General features: G+C 41.3%; 1 protein-coding gene across 1 annotated transcript; it reads left to right on the plus strand.

Moving 5' to 3' along the window:
- Positions 1-359: 359 nt before the first annotated feature.
- Positions 360-22,475, plus strand: EXD1 (exonuclease 3'-5' domain containing 1). Its single transcript, XM_059819923.1, has 12 exons — positions 360-486; positions 1,032-1,100; positions 2,131-2,182; positions 2,914-2,988; positions 3,721-3,851; positions 5,024-5,091; positions 6,347-6,433; positions 7,514-7,618; positions 7,744-7,824; positions 11,930-12,073; positions 14,914-15,105; positions 22,173-22,475. Exons 1-12 carry the CDS (start codon positions 360-362, stop codon positions 22,467-22,469), a joined length of 1,428 nt encoding a protein of 475 aa, XP_059675906.1. The 3' UTR covers positions 22,470-22,475.
- Positions 22,476-22,919: the final 444 nt, after the last annotated feature.

Below are 22,919 nucleotides of genomic sequence, written 5' to 3' on the forward strand. Positions count from 1 at the left end.
CACACCGACTCTTATCGGCCCGGCCCTCGCCGCCCGCCTCAGCCCGCCCCTCAGCCGCCCGGCGGCCGCCGACGGAGACCCGCGCGCATGCGCGCAGCACGCCCTGCCAAGGCGCAGGCGTCGTCCCTGGCGGCTATTACAGCCGAGGCGGAGGCAGCCTGCTGCTCCCAGCAGGGGGCGCGCGGGGCGGCTGTTGCTGCCCTCCGCCCGTAGCGTCCCCGCGGTAGGTTCCCCCGCCATGATTGGGTGTGGGCTCTCATGGTCCCGCCCCCGGGGCGTGGGTGGGACCTCTGCGTCCCGCCGTAGCCCCCCCGCTGCTCTGCGCCGCAGGTGTCCCGCCGGGGGAGCCCTGTCCGCGCATGGCCCTCAGCAGAGAGCACTTCGGTGCCATGCTGGGGAGAACCGTTAAAGTCACCTTAAAATGCGGCGTCTTCCAGGGGGTGCTGCAGCACGTGAACCCCGACCGGAGCCTCCTCCTGCGAACAGGTCGGGGCCCGCCGCGGCGGCCCTCGGAGCGCCCTGCGCCGCCTCAGCGTGTGTGAGGGGAGAGGGAGGGGTGCAGGTGGGCCCCGCGCTGTGGGCCTGGTCGCTGAGGGAAGGGCGCTGGCGCAGGGGCGCCTGGCTCCGCGGGGGACGCGGTGTCACGGGTGGCGTGGGCAGCCTCCCGCGCCGAGCGTGCCCGCTGCGCCCCACGGAGCGCCCGTGGGTGCTTCCCGGGAGCCAAAACGGGCGCTGGGGTGAATAAAACGTAAAGTGGAGGCTGGCAGCACCTGCCTGTGCTCTCAGCTGTGGGGCTGTGTAGGTGTAGCAGTCCTGAGTTGTGTCCTCCGTGCACAGTCATCATATGGAAACCCTCTTCTCTAGAGTGAAAGAGCTGTCACTTAGAATAACTCATTCCTCGATTATTTTTTTCCCTAGTTAATAGTGCTACCCGATTGTATGGTCTTGCTTTGTTCTGCAAATGATAAGCTTTTACCCCAAACAGAGGAACGTGATGTATGTCTGTATTTTTTTCCCCTCCCTCATTTCAGTGAAGAACTTGGAAACTGGCAGAAGCACTCCAGGAGTAAAGATGTTTTTTGGCCATGAAATAGTGAATGGTGAGGCTTTTCTTACCGCATTTTGGGGCACAGGGATGATGTCCACTCTTAGTTCAGCATTTTAAATCCATATTTTGGTCACTCCGCTGAACTCTTCAGTTGCACATCTTTCTTCTAAAATCAGTAGGAATTAAAGTGTTGTATAAATCACACAACTGTTGTTCCCCAATTATCTATCAGTGAAATAATAGTAATTCCCCACTTTGTGAAGGTCTTGTGACTGTACTGCGTTAAAGCTTGTTAGTTAAATAATGAATAGAGTCCAATAAGACCACTAATGAAAGTAACCATTCCGAAGGTAATCAGTTAAGTGTGCCCCCTGTTTACGTCCTGAAGGCAAGTTACATTCATTGTGTGTGTTCTTATATGAGCAAGACTTTCACTGATGGTCTCTGGTGGGAAGTTAAATTGCTTAAAGTTCTAGTTAACTTGGTTTTGTTTTTACTTGCACAGGCAAAAGTATCTCTATTAAAGGGTCTGTTTATCTGAGCCTCTTGCTGTGATTCACTAGTGATAAGAATATGGCATTATTTAAAAAAAACATTTCTAGTGTATAAAGGTCCTGTGCTTTTCTATTGGCATCTGCTTTGCAGACAAGGAGCAAAGTGCTGAGGGGGAAATAGCTAGAAGGCAGCTACTGGACTTACAAAGTGATTAACTGACTCCATTCTGCCTTTTTCCTTGGACCTGCTTTGTTACGTATGTAATAGTCTGTAAAGTAATTAGTTGTAGTTCAATACTGACTTTGGTTTTGGTAGGATAGTGAGCCATTAGTCTTGTTTAAATGCTAGAGTTCTGAAATATACCTTATCTAGGCTACTGATGTACTGATATATTTTATGTAGATTTGTACACCAGAGTGAATTTAAAATTGTTTAAACTATACTTTGAGTTCAATTTCTTTGTTTGCGTGTATGGCCATGTCCTATGGTGGTTAGTATCGGTTACGGTTCTCCTTTTTTTGGGAGATAACAAGCGTCAAAAAGTTGCTTGTCAGCACTAGAGTATAAATTGTTTGTTTCTATTGCAGTGGAATTGCTGGATGAACCAGATTCAGGGAAGGGAACGGCAATGCTCTCTGAGTACGTTGAGATGTTTCCTTCCTTTCACGGTGGGAGAAGGAGTGGGATGCACTTGCTAGGGGAGCCACCCCTTACATTTAGTATAATACTGATGTTCAGACTCAGCTGTGCCAAGTTTGTATTTGTCTGCTCTAAAGAGGTGAACAAGGTGGTGAGTGGAAGACCTCTACCGTGTAAAAGGTTCTTTCAAGCTATTGCTTACAATTTGTCTTGCACTTTTTTCTTTTTTTTTTTTTTCCCCCTCCCCACTAGTGTGCCTAGGTAGAAGAATTTGCTTGGTTTGTTTCCTTGTCAGCTTGTGGTTTCAGGGAGGATTTCCCATGAGCATTTCTTCTGTGGTGGAACAGTTCCAGGACAGTTGCACAGGGTAGGTTAGGTTTATACAGATGCTCTCAAAACATACATAAATGTGACTTTGGGAGCTGGCAAAAATATGTTTCAAACTGCTGCAGACCCATGGTCCTAGATGGCTTTGCTTTGAGTCTTCTCACAAGACCACGTTTGAATAGTTTATTCTTCCTCTTAAGAGAAGTAGGAATGAAGTGGTGTCTACTGAATAGTCCTTACAATATAGTTAAAAAGCACACAGAATGGTGATTAGCAGCAGTCTTTTTGCTTGCTGCTGTCTTGTCTTCTTTCTCCCTGTTAAGCGAGCCTACGTTCACACATACTTGAATATGCTCACCTTGGTAGTAGATTCCTGTGTTAATCCTTTAAATATACAATTTTAGGTACGAGATTCTTCAGCTGCACCTAAAGGCTGATCAGAAAGGGGTTTTTATGTTTTATTCTAATGAGATAGAGAGGTACATGATTAGAGCTCTATAATCATAATGGGATGGGTTTATATCAATATAAGGAAATTTATACGAATAAGTCATATTTCCCAGTGAAGTATTCTTGACCTCAGACTGTCCTGTCATAGAAATTAAGCATCTTATATGTGACATCTTTCAGTCAAGTGAATGTTTACTAGCTCTATTTTTTTTTTGATCCTGAGATGCTACCATTTTATATGATTTAATAACTTCCACTTGATTACAGTAAAGTGGATATAACTGTTTTACGTATTGGTGAACTTGTAAAATTGCCCTCCAATTACAATAAATAACTAATGGATCAGATATTACTGATTTGGTGTAAAGACTTGCAGATGTTTAAATTGCGTGGTTCTTGTGCTCAGGTCAGGTATTCATTCTTTGTACTTTGAACTCTTTCTTCCCTTGAAAGCATTGCTGACCTTTGCAGTGAACAACTGTTCAGGTTCTGCTTTCACCTTTTACTTTCAGAATAAATGTGAAATTTTATCCTTAATAAAGGCCCTTTTGTGCAAAATAAGCTTATTGTTGGGTAGCTTCAAGATCTTCTTTAAGCACCATACACATTGGATTGGGAAGTTGCTTCACATGCAGCAGTTCATTGTCTGGACGCAGGTAGATGGCATTGGATGAAATAATTTTCTTTATTAAAATGTCCATGCTGGTGGAATGTGTAATGTTTTGACTTCTGTGCTGTGTACGGTTGCCTTGCTCGTGCAGGTGCACTTCAGCTGTTGAAGGGAACAAACAAGCAGGCACGGGACCAGCAGATTGTGGCCCATGGAGTTCTCCTTGCGTTTCCCTAGAGAGCCAGCTCAGAGCATCAAATAGCTTAAAATACTCCCTCTCAGGTAATGTGGATATTAGTCAAGCAATGTAGTTAGTTTGTCTTTGTCAGACAACATCTTTCCCAGGGGCTGTGATCTCTTGGTTTGCCTGTGTCAGAACAAGATGTATTGTGAAAGAACAATGGTCACAGAAAGAAAGGTACAGAGCTCGTTATCTGCAGATATGCTCTTTGCCTGCAGATACGTTCACAACATCAGAAGGAAACTCATCTGCTTTCCAGAATGTTTATCCTGTAGCTCTCATCAACTGTAAAAGTGGCCAAGCAGCACAACTGATCTTTTGGAGCAATGAAAGTGCTTCGGCCAGTGAGCTTTCCTCTCTTGTGATTGTTTTAATCTTATATTTCTTCCTGAGATGTATGTGGCGTGATAGGTAACTCAAAGCTCAATAAGATTACTGCTCTTCGGTTCTGTGCTGGCTGTCACGTGCTTGCATTGATTTGGTTGTGTGGTTCCTGCTGTGTACACATATACAGGTACAGATCCAAAATGTGGTCTGCTCGTTCTGTTCTCGTAGAGCCATGACAAGAGTGCAAGACCTCTATCAGCTAAGGGAAGGTTAGCTGCATTTACCTGGGTAGTGGGAGAGAAAATGAGCAAGGGTTGATGTGATCTGCGAGAGCCTTTAAAAATTTGTTCTTATGATCTTTCAACTGACTATTATTTTAGAGTTTAGAAGATTGTCCTTGTGTTGTCATGGATGCATATTATTAACATCTGCATCATAGCTAAAGAGAAAGGAGAATCTTTAAGAGAACCCTTCTTTACCTGTTCATTAGACATTGTTAAGTAGGTGTTAACAGATATTAAAATCTGGCTTAAATTCTCTTTGCCCCCTTGATCACTTAGTTGTCCATGTTCTGTGGTGTCACTGTCTGGTAGTTTTGAAACCTTTTTGTTTCCTTTATAACGACATATGTTTCCATCATAACAACAAAAAGTAACTCACTTTTAAACATCCAGTTTTTCTGTCAAAACCCAGAATTTTGTCTCATGATGTAGACTGTACACATCTGAATCAGACAGTTCAGTAATCTGTTTGGGTATGTTCAGGAAGTAGAGAGGGAAGAACTGAAAAGCTAAACCAGAAAAGTAGAGTGATTATACAATACATACCTTGTGCAAAGTTTATTCAAGTAGAGGAAGCATCTAATGTTTTTTTTTCTTCCTTCTAGAGAAGAAGGGAGGAGAGAATGTGGAGTACACAGTTGTTGATAGTTTCCAGCAGAAATTTGGCCCAGCAGTAAGTACTAATGAAAGCTTTTACGCAGCGTATATGACTTATAAGCCTGTTCCATTCTAATTATCAGTACATCCATTAAGTGGCAGGACTGTGAGCACTGCTTCATGACGTCTTATACTGGAAATCACTTTTGCAGACTGTAGTGAAATTTGAGTAATAGGTAGTAAGTGGCTTCTTTAAGTCAAATAGAAATGGTATCTCTGGTGCCATCAAAGTATATTTAAAGTGTGCACACATGCAGGGAAAGAGTGCAGTGCACGTGAGTTTGCAGTGGGCGGATGTGGATCTGCATCTGTGTATGTTGGTTGCTGTTTTCAGACTCTGTATCACCAGTAACTGAGGTGAAGGGTCAGTATTACTGTTTAGTGAACAATTAATTTTGTTTAGGAAGGGAACAACATGAGGATTTGTTGGCATTTGGAGAGGGAATAGATTGTGTTGTTTTTGTAGATGTTTGGAACTCCAGATGCACCTGGACATTTTTCTCTTAAATCATGTATAACAACATAAGCAGACTTGGTAGAAAGGCTTTGTTTCAGAACTTGGAGCCAATGATAGATTTATTATTAAATTTAATAGAATTTTTTAGATCCTGAATTAGACCAGCAGTACTGTAGGTCCTCCATGCCATTTTGTCTTGCAGTAACATCAGTTGTGATCTGGGCTCTTAGGATAAATCTATTGCACATGCAGAGGAAACAGCTCTTCCCCACAGGAAGAGATTTCCCTGCTTACAGAGGAATCTAACTGTTGCTTGAAAAAGGGGCTGACTTTTTTATTTCTGTTTATGCCTTCTACTCTTGTGTTACATGCACACTACAGGTTGCTTTATCTTAATTGAAAATTTTTTGTGTCTGTGAGAGTAACATGTTTTTCTTTTATACCTTAGAAAATGAGTTCTGCTTTTTAACTGAAAGGAACATACTCTTTATGTGATCTTAAGGAAGTTCCTAAAACCAACTTAGGAGAATTTCTTGGGAGGAGATCAGGGGAGTCTATATTCTTCAGTTATCCATAATAGCTGCTAAAGCTATCATTGATGTTTCTAGTTGCAGAATTTCCAGCTGTCTGTAACTGGAGTGATACTGTGTCTGTTTCTCTTGGATCACTATACATCTGAGATTCATTGTAGTTTTAATCTGTATTTATGTTGTTAAATATGGATCATGACCAGAAGAATCGCAGTTTACTATTTGTCCCTCTGCCTATCATTCTCTGGCACTATTTATTTTATCCCTTTTTTTTTTTTCATTAGGTGCTGCACCTAAAACAGCAGAGTGTTGTCAGTATAGCAGGAGAAGGTGTTAATTTGTGTCGTCATGGAAAACTCTCATGGCTTGAGGTAAGAGGCAGATATTTCCCAAAATGTGTCATTAAACAGAGGCATAACTGAGAAACATTTGGGGATTCGCCTGCGTTCAAGACTTGCTCACATAACTGTTTTGGTAAGGGATATGATATTCTTCAAGACAGATCAGGTATTTTATAAAAGACCTGTTAGGGAAAGAATTATGCCATTATAAGGCAATATAATAATTACTTAACTTGTATGTAATATATACATTTGTATATAACAATGTAACATATTTGGTTTGCCATCTTTATATACTTGTATACAGGTAGAGGTGTTACACTAGTACAGCTGTTACCTATTGAAAAACTGCAAGACCTAATCACACTGCCAATATAATTGAAGGAGTAAAATCCATCTAAAGATGATACAGTATCTTAATTAGCTGTGATATTATCAACATCTGAAAAGGAAGGGACAGAAAGGAGAATAGCTTAATATGTTAGCTCAAAATCTTCTTAGTTTATTTTTAAATTGGTTTAAAAGTGAGTATGTTTGTCCAAAGCAAAAACTTGTGTGGGAGTTTATGCAGAAGTAAGTGTCCACAAAATGTATGCTTTGGTATGGCTAAATTGCTTTCAAATAACAGCTTTTGTTAAACCATTGCGAATTTGAACATAGGCAAAACCTAAATTTTATATCCTGTTTGAAATACTAGGATGGAAAACAATGTCCTTTATTTCTTTGGTAGTGGTCTTTGACAATGAAAGGAATATCACGGGCACAAGAATTTTTTTGGAAGTGGTTCTTTAAAAATGTCACCATAATAGGTGTAGGAATTTATTTTTACTGTGCGTAGGGTTTGCTCTTGATACATCTCAAAATGCTGTATTTAACTGTGTCTAGTAGACTACTGGGTCGTTCTTTCTAATTATTGTGACAGTCTCTGAGCATCTGTGGAAAAAACAAGACTTGTTTGTGGATTAGCAGTAAGGAAACTAAACCTGCTCTCCCCAATGGAAGTCTGTACATAGGACATTATGGCTTGTGGGCAACAGTGCACTTTCTCCTACTTTCAAATCCTTTGTTGTCTTCCCTCACTCATTTTCTCTGCAACTGAATTTGTTGTAGATAGCAACGAAAAGCCGTGTTTTTCTATTTGATATCTTTCTTCTGGGACCTCAGGCTTTCAAAAATGGATTACAGATGGTGCTGGAAGATAAAAACATCTTGAAGGTAAGGGTACAGGGTGTATGAGGACATTTGTGGTGGCAGAGGTCATATACATATATAATGATCTAGTTGCACCAAAAATGTTGCAGTTGGACACAAGTTTGTTTGACTGCTTTTTCCTGCTTCAGGTCATGCATGATTGCCGCTGGATCTCAGACTGCCTCTTTCACCAGTACGGTGTCCTTCTCTCCAATGTCTTTGATACACAGGTACCCTTCAAATATTCTGGTTGGGAGAAAAAGTTTCAACAAGAGAAACTTCAGGCTTGTTCAGGGCATTCTCTCAGAGATGATTTAACATTACTAGAATGTGACAGTTGTTGAACCATGTAAATGTAGCGGTTTCGTTCTAGCTAAAAAGAACCAGCAGGCAAGGCTGATAGTGTTATTTAGAGTCTTGTGTAGACCCATTTTAAAAGGTAGTTAATATCTAATATTAGCAGCAAGTTTAATGTGGCTTTTTTTAAGATGTGTTAACTGGTCTTAATCAAACTTGGCACAACTTGAGGTTATCGTGACTTAAACAGGAGCCAGGTTGGCTTGTGCTCTGTATTCTTTGTTACCCTTTCTGCCCCTTTCACAACTGTAGAAACAGATTCAGACTACAGGTATCCAGCACTGGGAAGCACCTGCTAATAAAAGCAGTGGTGGAAGTGAGAGAACAGGCCAGGTTACAACAAAAATCTGTTTTTACTGGTGCTGGCCCTGGCAGTTGTGGTAGTTAATGTTGCGTGACTGAGAGGAGAATTAGAGCCTTTCGAGAGAGAAGAAAATAACATAATGGCTATGATCTTTCATAGTGGGCATGGATATGTTATGCATAGTTATGTATAACTTGTCCTTGCCCATATACTGACTTTTCATGTCATAGATATGACTGCCTATAGTAAATCTTCAAAGCCCTACTCTGGGCTACGTAGCAGCAGAGGTTTCTCTCAGTCCCTTTGTGATTTTAGTTTGCCCTTTTGCCCCTAAAAATTATGTTATTCCATTACAGGTCAAATATCAGTCAGTGTTAAGTCTTGACTGCTTGAAAAAGGTAGGGGTGAAAATTCCCACCAGTGCTCCCCAGTGTACTGGCCAGAACATGTAATTGATACAGTGGAAATAACTAACCAGAATTATCCACCCTAGGGTCTGAGGTACGCAGGATTGCACTCAATGTTCTGTTGTCTTGGTATGAGCTGACATGCATGCTTTTCTTGCACCGATAGATCTGTAGGCTTAGATTCAATTACTCTGATTCGTTGGCCTGAATCTGACTTACAATGTAAGCAAGCTGGTGAAGTAGTCTGGTTTTGGCTGCCCTGCAGTGTACCTGATATTGTGGAATTAAGCTGTCTTGTTTGTACTACTGGAGCAAATAACTGGGAGATACCTCTGAGCAAACTCTCATAGATGCTTTTTGTGAAGCGCTTCTTAGACACAGCTTCTCAGTGTTGTTAAAATTGGAACAGGCTGTGTGCACAAGTGAGACTCTGCTTAAAAACCACAGCAATGGAATGAAGAACTCTGGGTTAGAGTTAGATGGGATCCCGCCTGCATAATTTGAATAGTGTTGTTTATCCCTGGTTTTGGCCAGTTGCTGCAACTGTTTGTTCCTTGTAATAAATAACATAATATAATTAACACAACATGTAGAGGATGGCAGTGAAAGGTTTCTGATGTTCACGGACTGTCTTCCCCCCTGATGTTCTTGTAGTACTCGAGCATCACCTGTTGAAGTAACTTTTAACGATAACGTTTGTGGAAGCCTTATACTGCTATTTCACATTTGACTGCCTTGGTGGGTGTGTGTTTGTCCCTGTTGGGCTACAGCAGCCTAAAATGCTGCATAGTGAGCAGGCAACTGGCTGTTGTCAGTGCTTACATCCCTAACATTGCCTTCTGGCACACTTCTATGCTGCATCATGAGGCTAGAACATTCTCACACTCTGAAATCCCCGCCTATTGTGAAATGTTGTTGGTTGCATATCTGTGTACTACCAAAAGAAACAACACAATTCTTCCTAGAGGTGTGTACTGAAATAATAAAGAAAATTTGACAGCTTGAGACTTTCCACAAGACAGAGTTCCATGCAAAGTTTAATCATAAAATGTACAAGTGAAGAAGTCACTGTTGCTGTCTGGTTCCACAGATCAATGCACATCTGGTACTCTTCAGCGTGTCATAGTTTTTCTGCCCTTGAATCCAAGCCATTAGCATGCAATGACTTTGGAAAAAGATTTTCACAGTGAAAGCTAAAACATTGTTTTCATTGTGGGCAAGTTTATTCTATAACTTTGTTCATTCAAATTAGACTTTTTATGAATATTGATTGCAAAGATGCTTTCATTTTTATTTAAATATTTAAGTCTTTTCTCTCCTTGTTTGGAAAGCATTGAATTTTTTTACTAGAAACTCTCTCTCTAACCATCTAGAAGAATGGAATATATTTCCATAGATTTGAACATCATCTTTCTTTTGACTTTGAGTAAAAGTAACTGATTGCTTGAGAAGGTCTTCCCTAAGGGTCCTCTTCATCTGCATTTGGCCACTGAGAGTGAAAAGCCAGAGAACGTTTTAGTGGTCAGAAGTACAATTCAAAGGACTATTCAGTAATGAGTGATGGAAACTTCCTCTTTACCTGGTGATTTGTGCTTACAATCCAGTGGGGTCACCTGGGTCTTCTCCATTTGCTTCTCTTCAGTGAACTCATCAGTTTGAATTGTTGCGGTTCCTTTCTCCAGGTATGTTTCCTGCCACTTTTCAGCTGATGGTTGTAGACTTCTTTGGACTGCAGCAATGTAGTCAGCATAGCGGAAATATAGGCAGTCCTAGATTCTCTGTCCTACCACAGAGCATAGGGGGTCTCCCATTTCTTTCCTTAGCCCAAGATTGCTTGTTCTACTTCTAGTGCTCTAACATTTTGCATTTTCTTCATAATACCTTCATACAGTCTTTTATTCCTTGGAAATTCAGTAAATGGATTGGCTTAGCAGTTTCTTGTGGTAGGCTTAGCAAATACATGGCTTCTCTCCCAGTGAAGGTAGCAGTTAGCAATTTAGATGATGCCTTAGAGGCAGCTTTAGTCACTAATAAATCATACCAGTTTGTTTGCCTTTGCTCTTGGACAGGAAGAGATTTTTTTTTTTTCCCCAAAGACTTCATAGATAAGTTAGGAATGGGGGCTTGGTCTTGGAATTTACCCTCACTATAAGAGGCCAGAAGAGGTCAATTACAATTCTTACAAATCTGTGGTCACTACTGCAGGGGCTGAGCTGGTGCTGCCAAGCAGTACTTGGTCTGGTCTAGGTAGCACATGGGCAGCGTGTGGTAGAACAGCTCGAACAGTGGCTTCAGCTGTAACCCTTGCAGTAAAACTGGGCTGCCCTGTAAGCTCATGGTTTTGTTGATGGGATTGTGGATGCTTGTTGCTGAGTGTTGGCTCGAGGTTTCTCAGAAGGGAGCAGTAAGGAAAAAAGGGCTATGAGAGGTCAGTGGAGATTTTAGGGGACCAGAGTGGGAATCTGGGCTTCTGAGCAGCAGAGGAAGTCTGAAGGGTAGGTTGTTCTAATGACAGATAGCTCAGTCTTAGATTTTGAGTGTGGATGCAGGCTTTTAATTTTTAACTCTCCATTCCCCTGGTAAGTGGACTCTCTTCCAGGCTTCCCTTTTCCATTGTCTTCTGTCTGCAGCTGTTGCAATAGTCCTACTTGTCTTTGTGTTCTCCGGTTAGGGACAAGAGTCAGAGCTGTTCCTGCTTTTACTGTAAAAGGGATGAAACTGGGGTGAGAAACAAGCAAACACCATGCCATGCAGTCACTACTGGAGGTTGTTGTCTGCTTCCTTTCTGGCTCTATATGCTGCCAAAGACAAGTCTTACTGGTAAGATCAGGTTTTAGGCAAAAGGTTTTTGACAACTTACATATTCTTTCATCGTGTTTTCCTTACATTGCATCACTATTTCAGGTTTTAGATAAAAGGCAAGACCATAAATATCCTGGGAAAGTATCACTGTATGTTTACTTTCTTCTCATACTGCTCCTAACCACCTGCTGTCTGGAGACAAGAGTACAGGGCTAGAAGGAGCCTTAGATTAATACAACATATAACTTATATAAGTCATTCTTAAAACTTAATTTACCCTTTTATGTAACTTAACAGCTTTAAGGAGTCAGATTACTAGCTCTGCAACTGTATGCAGTCAAAATGAGGATTAATTTGTTTGCAGCACACTTTACTTCTAATACGCATCCCCACTGTCAAACCTCCACATTCTTTGCCTTGCATTAACAGATGCTGGTCATGGCATGTTGATCCCTTCTGTCACAGGTTGCTGATGCTCTGCAGTTCTCAATGGCAACAGGTGGCTTCCTTCCGCATCGTGTCTGCACGTTACAGGAGTGTGTGATGCAGCACTTGAAGATACCTTCCAAATGGGATGCCATCATGAAGAGCAGGCAGCAGATGGCTTCAGTGAGTGATTCAGTGAGGCACCCTCTGAAGACTCAATTGTGAGCTGTGCTTTGCCCATCTTGAGATATTTCTGTTAGTTTTTGTAAGAGCATGGCACTATGCAGTGGTCAAATTGCTGTAGTTAAAGACATTTTGTAACACTGACTTTAGACAGATGCAAGCTTCAGTTGGCATCAGTGCTTGTGCTGGTATTTCCTAATAGCTCACTTGAAATTGAGGTTTTGAACAACCACAAAGCTTGTACAATAGAGGATATATATAAAAAACTTGGGTAAAAAATGTTCCGGATATCTTAATATATTTGCCTAATTCAGAAACCTAGTTCCAACAGAACAAGTTGGTTAAAATGAATCCTGAGTCAAGTAGGAAAAGAGGAAACTCTTATTGCCAGCACTATTAGAATGAAAAAATCAGAGTAGTGATTTTTTTTCTTGCCTGTGCAGTTCAGCAGCATTTGCCAAATCATTATTCTGTATTGTCCTTGGTTTTGTTAATCTTTCAGATGGGGACAAGCAAGGGAAAACTTAATGGGCAAGGAGCTCCTAAAATTTGGGGGATGTAAGCTTGCTAAATAGAATACAACAGAATAGACTATTTCAGTTGGAAGGGTCCTACAACGATCATCTAGGCCAACTGCCTGACCAATTCAGGGCTGACCAAAAGTTAAAGCATGTTATTAAGGGCGTTGTCCAAATGCCTCTTAAACACTGACAGGCTTGGGGCATCGACCACCTCTCTAGGAAGCCTGTTCCAGTGCTTGACCACCCTCTCGGTAAAGCAATGATTCCTAATGTCCAGTGTAAACGTCCCCTGGCACAGCTTTGAACCATTCCCACGCGTCCCATCACTGGATCCCAGGGAGAAGAGCTCAGCACCTCCCTCTCCACTTTCCCTCCTCAGGAAGCTGTAGGGAGCAATGAGGTCACCCCTCAGAATCCCTTTCTCCAAACCAGACAAGCCCAAAGTCCTTAGCCGCTCCTCATAGGACATTCCTTCCAGCCCCGTCACCAGCTTTGTTGCCCTCCTCTGGACGCATTCAAGGACCTTCACATCCTTCTTAAATTGTGGGGCCCAGAACTGCACACAGTGCTTAAGGTGAGGCCGCATCAACGCTGAATACAGCAGGATAATCACCCCCCTTGACCAGCTGGCCATGCTGTGTTTGATGCAGCCCAGGGTGTGGTTTGCCCTCTTGGCTGCCAGGGCACGCTGCTGACTCATACCGAGCCTGCTGTCAACCAGCACCCCAGATCCCTTTCTGCAGGGCTGCTCTCCAGGCACTCCTCTCCCAGTTTATACTTGTGCCCGGCATTACTCCGTCCTAGGTGCAGAATCCGGCATTTGGACTTGTTAAATTTCATCCTATTAATCATTGCCCAATGCTCCAGTCTATCTAGATCCCTCTGCAAGGCATCTTGTCCCTCAAGAGAGTCAACAGCACCTTCCAGTTTGGTATCATCAGCAAACTTGCTAACGGTGCATTCAACTCCTGCATCCACATTGTTAATAAATAAATTAAACAGAACTGGCCCTAGACTTGAACCCTGAGGAACACCGCTGGTGACTGCTCACCAGCCAGATGTAGCCCCATTCACTAGAACACTTTGAGCTCTGCCCTTCAGCCAGTTCTTCACCAGTGCACTGTGAACCCGCTTATCCCACAGTTGGACAACTTGTCCAGAATGATGCTGTGAGGGACAGCATCAAAAGTCGTCCTAAAATCCAGAAAAACTACATCCACCACCTTCCCTTCATCCACTAGGCAGGTGACCTTATTGTAGAAGGATATCAAATTAGTTAAACAAATAGTATATAGATATGCTAGTGCCAGTTGTGGTATCTTTTTGTTGAGTTTTTAATCACCTGATCTTGCTTTTTCTGGGTGGGGGGAAGACTTCCAAAGAAGCTATTAAATATGGGAACTAGATACTTAATGAGACCTCACTATATAGGCAGGATTTCTTTACTGAATAGGACCAATCTCTTTCCTACCAGAGCATTTTTCCTCCCACCATACTGGTCTTGTAACTTCCTGAGTAAATCTGAGTGCTTTTGCACTGCCTGGTCATAGACTTAAAATCTGTCTTGAAAGCCTGGATTAAATGTTACTTAATATTGCTTATAATAGCTACTCAGTGAAACCTCTAATTTGAACAGAGCTTTATTTTTATGTAAGTTTTGGTATTCTAATAGTGTCTCTCAAAATTACAATTTAGAGAATTCTGTATGGCAAATCTAAGCCAAATGACAACATGCCTTCCATAATTTACCAGACCAAATCCTCCTATTGGTCTGAAGACTAAAAGTGGAAAATGACTGTGTAATATGCATGTAGTAAGTATACCAGTGTAAGCCACTCTGTAGTGACAGTTTTGCTCAGGGTATCATGGTCATGCTGCTTAACTGGGGCTTATTTTCATGTTCTTCTGGTTCCAGTTGTGATGGCTGAAGATGTTACTATCCCCAGCTGCTTCCCCATCTCCCTTGATGGGAGGGGGGTTCTCCCCTTTAGATCTTTCAGCTCTTAGGCATTCAACCTAGTTTCAGAGATGGGTGAGAGAAAACCTAGTATTAAATGCTGGAATAGGTGTGTGTTGGTTTGGGGGGTTGTGTTGTTTTGTGGTTTTTTTAAAGAAGCAGTCCCTCCTCCCAAACTCCATCTTCTCTAACATCCACAAGCTTGTACACAGATGGCCTTAGAAGCTGCAAGCATTCAGTAGCACTGAAAATAGAGTTCAGCATTGGGAGATATGTTGTAAACTGCAGAGGAATGTGATGAAAAGCTTTGTTACAATTTTTGTTACTTAAAAAACTGTTTTCATTTGCATTGGGATACACAGGCGAATCCTGACATATGGTTCTGGAGACCCTTTCCAGCTTCTCTGCTTAAAGCACTTGCTTTGAAGGCTATGGACCTTCTGCTGCTCCATTCATCTCTAATGGATAATTTGATGTCTGACCTAACAGCTGTAGTACATGGTTATTTAAATGCTTATCGGACTGGGTCTGGAGATCGCCTTGGGAGCACAAAGGTAGGTATGTCTTTGCTTGTTTCTCTGGTTAATGATTTCATCTAAGGCTCTGATAGATAAACTCTGAAGGACCTAGCTACAGCAGCTTCCTTTTCTGCAACTGTCCACCCTACTTTATGCCACATACCTTGCTTCCTGTGTGCAGCAGCAGAAGTGATGGTGTCTGTATCTACCTAGTTGCATTTCATGTTAGTCCATAAGCACAAATCCACCTCAAGTTAGTATTGTGGATGGTGAGCTGCAGCTGTTAAGGCATGGGCACAGGCATGTGTGCCTTCTATTCACTCTAATCTGAGACTGAGAACCTCTGGGCTCAGTAGTGGCTGTGTATGTGCAAAGGCAGAAGAGGGACAGGCAGTTGTGAAGTGTTGGTACCTGGAGCTGCCAGAGTTGCTTTGTTTTGTTAAGAGCATTTAGTCCCCAAATCTTGTTCTATTTTTCTCTTATTCTGTCATCTTTCCTGCTGAGCTGGTTTGCATCTACTGGCTGTTTCTGAGAAGTCTTCTCTCTTGTTGGCCAAAGATTTTTATTTCTGTAAAAGCATCTCTGAGTTATCTTGTCTTCTTAATTTATTCTTACCTGTGTTATCTTAAAAAAAAAATTGAAAAAAAAATCAAGTAAAGTAACAATTTTCATCTTTGGTTACATAGAACCAGTAGTATTGCATGCCCAGATACCTTGGAGTGGCTCTTGTACGGTGGACTCTTCTGTAATTGCTTCTTAATTTTTAAAGCGGGGGGAAAACGAGATTCTTGGTTAAGGAGCTTGACTTCCTACACTAATGGAAAGAACAGGTCCATGCAAATCAAACAAGCCGAGGTATTGGTGTGGTCTTCTGTCTTCTCAACGAAGTAATCTTAGGAGGACTTGCAATAGCTATGTAAGGTATTGCTGGTATTAAATTCAGGTGAAAAGTGAATGGTCAAACATCCTCATTCATCACAAAGAGACTGAACTAACGTGATTAAATCCTGTTACTGCCTCATTTTTGCAGTTGTAAATGTCATGAAATATTTATTAGAAAAAGAGAATGCAGATCTATCTTCCTGGAAGAAATTGTCTTTTTCTTTGCCCTGGTTTAACAAAGCACTCAAGTAGTTCCCAAAGGATTCAAGCCTGTGCTCAAGGGCTCAGAGCAGTAAATCCCATTATTGAGGATTTAGGAGGAGATTAGTTTAGATAACCACAAGAGGTCACAGTTGCTTCATGGATGGAAGAGAAGAGGTCATATCTGAAAACCTTTTCTTTTTAGAGGATGGCTACCAAAAAAAGAAGGTTGTTCATATTACATAGAAAAAAATTAGCTTGACATCTGAATTTCCAATGTGAAATGCATGCAAAAGTAGGCATGACACAAGGGAAAAGAACAGTCTGTTAAAGTGAAAAGAGTACAAATTCTGTTTTGCATTAGGCTATTTGGTTGTTGAATTTTTTTTAAAGTGGCACTCAGGTTTCTGAAGCCAATCTTTTTGTAAATCCATTTATTCCATAAGATTATCCAAGGAATTAATTTGATCCTGAGCATTTCAAATGGCATTTTGAAGATCTATTTAATATCACATCTGATAATCATACTTCTTGCAGTTGCTTTAGAAATCTTGGTAGTATGGATAGTAAAAGTAGCCATTTTAACCATCATTTCACTGTTAATCATTTTCTGTTGTTTCTGTATCTTGTGAGAAGACCACACAAATTAAAGTTTTTTCTACTTTATTTAAAATCTGCTTGCAATACATATTTAAACTCCAAATATGGAGTTTGGTTTAATTAAATCTGGTCTGTTACATCTGTTTCTTCACTGAGTAAGTAAGCAAAGTTAACTTTAAGGGAATCCTTTGCAAGTTGATGAGTTCAGCTAAATCTGTTCTAAGGGGGGGGGGGGGGCGGAGAAAAAAGCTTTGTTTGTGCAACTTCTACGTTTTCTGGCTAAGTCTCTAATAATTCCCTGAATCAAAAAGCCTTTATTCAGATCTGCTTCTCAGAATGAAGTAATAGTCAAGATACTTACCCCTCCCCCATATTTATTCTAGTACTTTTTCATGGATGTTCAGAAGTAAAGTTTATCCATCACTAAGGTCTGTGTTATGCCTTCTGTGAACTTTGTGGAGCTACAGTTGAAAGTTACCTGGAAAATGCTTTTACTGGACTGTTCTACTTTTTACACTGATCAGTTACAATTTACACTTGTGCTCCACCTTGGACCCTTCGTGAAAAGCAGTCTGGTACAATGAGCTTGACTTCATCTTGGAGCCAGTCTCCAACAACAGCAACACTGGAGTCCCCGCGCTTGATGACTGTGTTCTCCAGACATAATCTGGTGCAGTGCCAACATTACTTCAGCAGGAGTAATGGATCTCCTTGGATTCTGAAGTAAATACCCGTGCCAGGGAAACATTTTGGAAACCTGAAATGTTATCTACTATGCTCCCTCCATGCTGGAGAACTGGAAGAGAGGCCTCTGTTGCTGAAGCAGGACTGCAGCAAAGCCAAAGACATTAAATGCTCTAGGGCCATAAAGATATCTTGCACTACTTCAGCTTCTAAATTGGAAGGTGGACATAATTCCTGAGTGAACAGGAACCATCTGTGGTACATCAAGCCTTTACTTGAAAGTTGTGGGAGTGAAAGCCACTAGGCAAGAGAGTCTCCAAGTGACAATGGCCTCTTTGATTTAGAGGCACTTGGAGAAGATGACCAGATCTGGAAACTGACTGACTTCCATCACTCCAGGTAAGGAATCCTCTTCTGGGCCCTTCTCCGTTCTGTTTTAGTTCTTGGATTGTGCTCTCTGAACAGAACCACCAGGTCTTCAGCCTTTTGACAAAGGGAAAGTTAGTTATGTAGACATGCCTTCTGTTGTGCCTCTGGGCTACAAAGGTGTTTGAGTATGTCATACCTGACTAGAGCAATGAACAGAGCCATGCTTCCCTGGCCTGCTCTTGTTTCCTCTGATCTTACTGAGTGACATCATGTCACATAGAAGAATGCTTTTTTTCTTTCTCCCATTCCCCCAAACTTACCACACTCCCATGGAAACTATACTTGCAAAACAAGTACACAGACACAGTTTCAATCATGAGACGATTAAAAATGAAGTACTGAAGGTTCATAATGCCAACAGCTTTTGTGTGTAATAACAGTATCAGGATATACCTGGTGAAAAAGATGCTTTGGCTTTCCACTGTGAGGTTGCCTGTGAATTGAATAATGCTGAGTAATGACCAATAATGTTCAATAATGACTATTGGGGCAGTTACCTAGTCTCTCCTTCTCTTACAGAATCAGGGGGTTCAACCTCTGGGAACAGATCTGGACCAGACCCTGTTTTTTCTCCTCTAGGAAATAGCAGCAAGGAAAAGTGAACATGCATAATCATGGAGTAAAAGCCAAGCCCATATACTTGCCTTTATGGATCACTGCATCCACTGAGAGTTGAAGACAAGTGTGAATAAGGTTGATGAATGTAATTGTCGCCACCCTTCCTTGGGCTCTGTATGCCCCGTCTCTGCAGTCAGTTTTCCACATGCATCTCTTGCAGTGAGAAGTTTCTGTATGCTCCAACAGGCCCCCATTAGTGGCAGAATACAGGAATCACTTTCTGGCTAAATGCACAGCTTCTACTAGGGTCAGATCATCCTTGTGGCCTTCCAACATATTCAGGAGTGCTTGATTTCAGATTTATGCATAATTGCATGTACCTGTGTCTAATTTTGCCTTGTTTCTCAAACAGGCATGATTGATGAGGGTTTTGCTTTGTTCCAGCTTATTTCAACAGAAGCTTGTACTTCCCCTTTATTTAAGACAAGTTTTCATAAATAATTTGATGGGAACAAAGTCCTAGGTTGTCAGAGGCCATGGATAAGCTGGTAGAAATGGAGATTAATGACAGTTTATTGCTTTCACAGTAATAAACTGGTAAGAGCGTAGCAAGCAGCAGTTATGTATTTTGTGCAAATAGTATGTTTGAGTCTTTGACTTGGATGTCATAATTCTCATGAGCAATTGCAGCAGTCACTGGTGGTAGTCCTGGTTTCACCTGAGGTTTCAGCCATCTTTTCTTCCCCTTGATCTTTCAGACATTTTGCTAGAAATGGGAAAGAAACAGAGTCCTTATGGTCAGCCAGTGGGCAGCCCCAAAACTTCCACCTTGCTTCTGGACAGCCAAACACATTCTTTTGTCATTTGATAGTTGTTTCAGCAGTAACAGAAGATGTACTGAGGAGCTGGCCCATGAGCTGGTACACCAGGTGGGAGACATGCTGTCAAGATGGCAGGATGCAGCTCCATGGATTAGAGCTTCCTTCGGGAAATGGTTGTGGAATACATGGGTGTCATGCATCATAGCAGTTGCTAGTAACAGTAAAGTATTGCCAGGGGTCCACAGCAGCCGAAAATGATAATGCAACACCCTTGTTGATGTAGTACTGGGAGAAGAGAATAAAGAGGAAAATGGAGAAAAAAGGGGGGGGGGAGGGGGAAGGAAATAAAAAGAAAAGCATCTCATTGATCCTGACAGTTTTGGAAATGTATGTTGATACTTTCTGAGGCTTTTTGTGTCATCGCCTGCAAGTAGTAGTTGAGTCTTCTGAATAGTGGACACTCCCTCCTAAGCAACTGACTTTACCCACAAACCAGATGCAAAACAGTAACCTCTGATCCCCAGCGCTTTATTATCAAAACCCTCAGCTTCCTTCTTCAGCGTCTTCCTCAAACTGATAATCTTCCTTACCACTGAGAGGGAGAACTCAACACAAACTTCCCACCCTGAAAGTCTGCAGTTTCCTGCATTTTCAGCATAACTGTCTGCCAGGAGTAATTGTTCTTCTGGTGGATGCAGACATCAAGTAAAATGGGTTTCTGTGCCTCTGCAGCTCTGTCACTAGAAGAGACCTAGTAAAGGAGCTTTATGTACTACATTTCTAACTCTCCTTGTAGATTCGTATTTTGTGTTGTGTTAGGTACTTGGAAATGCAGCTGCATTCTGATGTTTAGGACTTAGATTCAAAGAAGCAAACGCAGCGTGGGAATCCATCAGTGTAAGGAAGCAAATGTTCTCCTAGAAGTGCAGTGCTTTCCTGTTTAAGTGGCGATAGTTCACAAGCAGAGCTTTGGTACCATAGGGGAGTTGCACATGCCTGTGCAGCAGAGTTGATTCCCCAATGCACTTAAGGTAAAGCTGCAGTAGATAAGGTGCAGTACAGTATATAATACCAGGTAACATCTTCATGACACATGATGGCATAAACTCTGTTCTCTGTCTAAATACAATTGCATGCTGGAGCCAGGAGTTTTCCCAATTGGCAGGTGAGTTGGGACTGCACACAACGCATATTAATCATTATGAACATACAGCCTGAATTTTCATGCAACTTAGCTTTAAATGGTTTAGGGCACGTGGATTACCTCTCACTGTAGGATACTACAGCAGTTAGGAAGCTGGATGTAAATTCTTCTGGTTAAACAACTGAAGGTGGGATGTTTTCAAGTAAGCGTTTGCTCTACTTTTTTCTGTAATCCTATCTGAACTATTTAGCTTTCCTCTGGATCTGTGCAAACTTCTAGACGTAGGTTTTGTGAGGCATGGCTCCCTTTTACAAAAGCCGTGGTAACTTTTCCAGTGCATCACATCTATATATCCACTCATTCTGCTCTTAGTGTTTCTACCAGTATGCTCGTAGAGGCATCTGACTTGCCAGCATGTTGCTTCCTGTATCTTTCCTGGGACCTTCTTTAAACATTTACCATCTTCCAATCCCTGGGTATTAAGGCAGGTTTTAAGCAAGATACTATAGTTACTAGTTCAGCTTTTTCATCTTCCACTGTTCAGGAATTTTGGGTGAAATTCACCATGCTGTTTGTATTTCAAATATCGGTATTAAGTATTTATATGACAATTTGAAACACACTCTTAGTACGTAATGAATGTTTTTAGCATGGGAATATCCACATTTTTTTAATGCTGAATGTAGAAGGGAAAAAATACTGTGTTTTTTACCATGCTGCTTTTGTATTCTGATAATCACTTGACCCTGCAGCATGGTTGACGTTTTGCGCTCCTCTCATGTTTAAAGAAATTTTTTTATTTATTCTGTTACATTTTTGTTAAATACTAATAAAATTATTCTGGCCTGCTCTTTGTTTTTTCTGTAACGTCATCCTTACTATTTTCTTCACTTGGATGTGGCTTTGCTTTCCTGAAGGATGCTTACTTCATAGTCTCCATTTCCCCAACCTGTAGCCCTGCCAGTTTCCTTTCAATCTTTCTGTGATCTTTTGTAATGTTTACTCTATGCTGCTTGTATGTTGTCTTGAAGTTGTCTCCATGCTACCTGCTAGGATTGAATTTGCTAGGCTGCCTTACTACTTTTTAATCAAGCTTCCTTATTTGTGTAATTCCCCTTTCTACAGCTGAATGCAACTGTGGATTTTTTTTGTTGTTGTTCCTATAAAGATGATGAGCATTGCAGTCCTTGTTAAGGAGCAGATCCTTGAATGTAGTATTTTGAACAGTGTCCCATGCACTGCTCAGGACCAAATCAAGGAGTGTATCTCCTTTCATGTACTTCCTAAGCAGCTGTTTTGTTGATTTGTTAACTATGTTGGCTTTTTCCACAAAAGGGTTTGGTTTTTTTACCCATAGGATGGAATGCCATGGTTTTAAATGAAAAGCTCCTATGAGCAAACACAAACTGGTTATGCCTCTTTTGGGGGTTTACAACAACTTCATAGCACAAAAGGTTTTTTAAGACACATTTAAATTCCATATGTGAAGTATTAACTTAAATCTTGAAGATCTTCATAGTAAAGGAGTAAACAATAAACGCAAGTCTAATATTTTTCCCTTTGGGTTGCCTTTAAAAGAAAGAGTGTGGGGGGACTTTTTTCCCCTGAGGTATTGTTTGTGTAAGCGGGTAGTTGATACATTGCACAGATCTAATGAGAGATGATTGTTCTGTTCCATTGGCTAATTACAGAGGGAGCTCTTATCTGGTACTAAGAAAAGTGGAGCATGTGTATGCATATGTATTGTTTTGATTTCTTTTTTGTTTCTTTTTTTTCCTTATCAGCCCACTTGCATGGAGCTGCCAGAGGAGCTGCGTCAGCTGGCAGACATCCAGAAGCTGCGAAGGGAGAAAGCGATAAAAGACTACAAAATGAACGAGGATGGTCTTTTGATCAGACCAGCCATGGAATTAAAAGAGAGAAACGATCTGCAGAAGGATAGAAACTACAGAGGTGACGGGGATCGCCTTCCCACAGATAAAGCGGTGTCTCAAATTACATCCTTCTACAATCAGGATGTACTTTGTCAAGAAAAGCTTGAAAATCAAAATCAAGTGGTAAATCTGTGGAAGAACCTTTAAACCAACCTCAAGCTGGCTGTACGAACCTAATTTCTGATACAGGTGACTTGATGAGCTTAAACTGGGTATTTGAAGACATCTGAATGAAAAAAGGGGCTATTCCCCATGCAGAAGTGTCAAACAAAAGCTCCTTTCCTTACAATGACAGGTAAACCCATTGTTGAATGGAAATAATGATGGTCTTTCTTTTGAAGGAAATTCCTTCTGTGTCTGACTGTTCTCCTCGAGGTCTATTTTTGAGATCCATTTCTTTCAAGAGCTATTTTTGATGTTAAAACAGTGGCTTTTGTTTTTCTTACGTTGTTATCAGATCAATGTCTGAAATTGTATTGGTTCTTTTGTTACCTGTTGTAGGTATGTAAAACTCTCATCCAATCTAGATATGTAAACAGGGGAGTTTATAAAATGCCTGTTCATTGAGATTAAAAAGGGTTTGCTTGGAAACATTAA

Source organism: Gavia stellata, chromosome 7 (assembly GCF_030936135.1).
Source record: "Gavia stellata isolate bGavSte3 chromosome 7, bGavSte3.hap2, whole genome shotgun sequence".
Classification (NCBI taxonomy): Eukaryota; Metazoa; Chordata; class Aves; order Gaviiformes; family Gaviidae; genus Gavia; species Gavia stellata.

Coding starts and splice junctions, on each gene's coding strand:
- EXD1 (XM_059819923.1), top strand. CDS start 360: ATGGCCCTCAGCAGAGAGCACTTCGGTGCCATGCTGGGGAGAACCGTT. Junction 487..1,031: donor GAGCCTCCTCCTGCGAACAG/GTCGGGGCCCGC, acceptor CCCTCATTTCAG/TGAAGAACTTGGAAACTGGC. Junction 12,074..14,913: donor GCAGGCAGCAGATGGCTTCA/GTGAGTGATTCA, acceptor TGGGATACACAG/GCGAATCCTGACATATGGTT.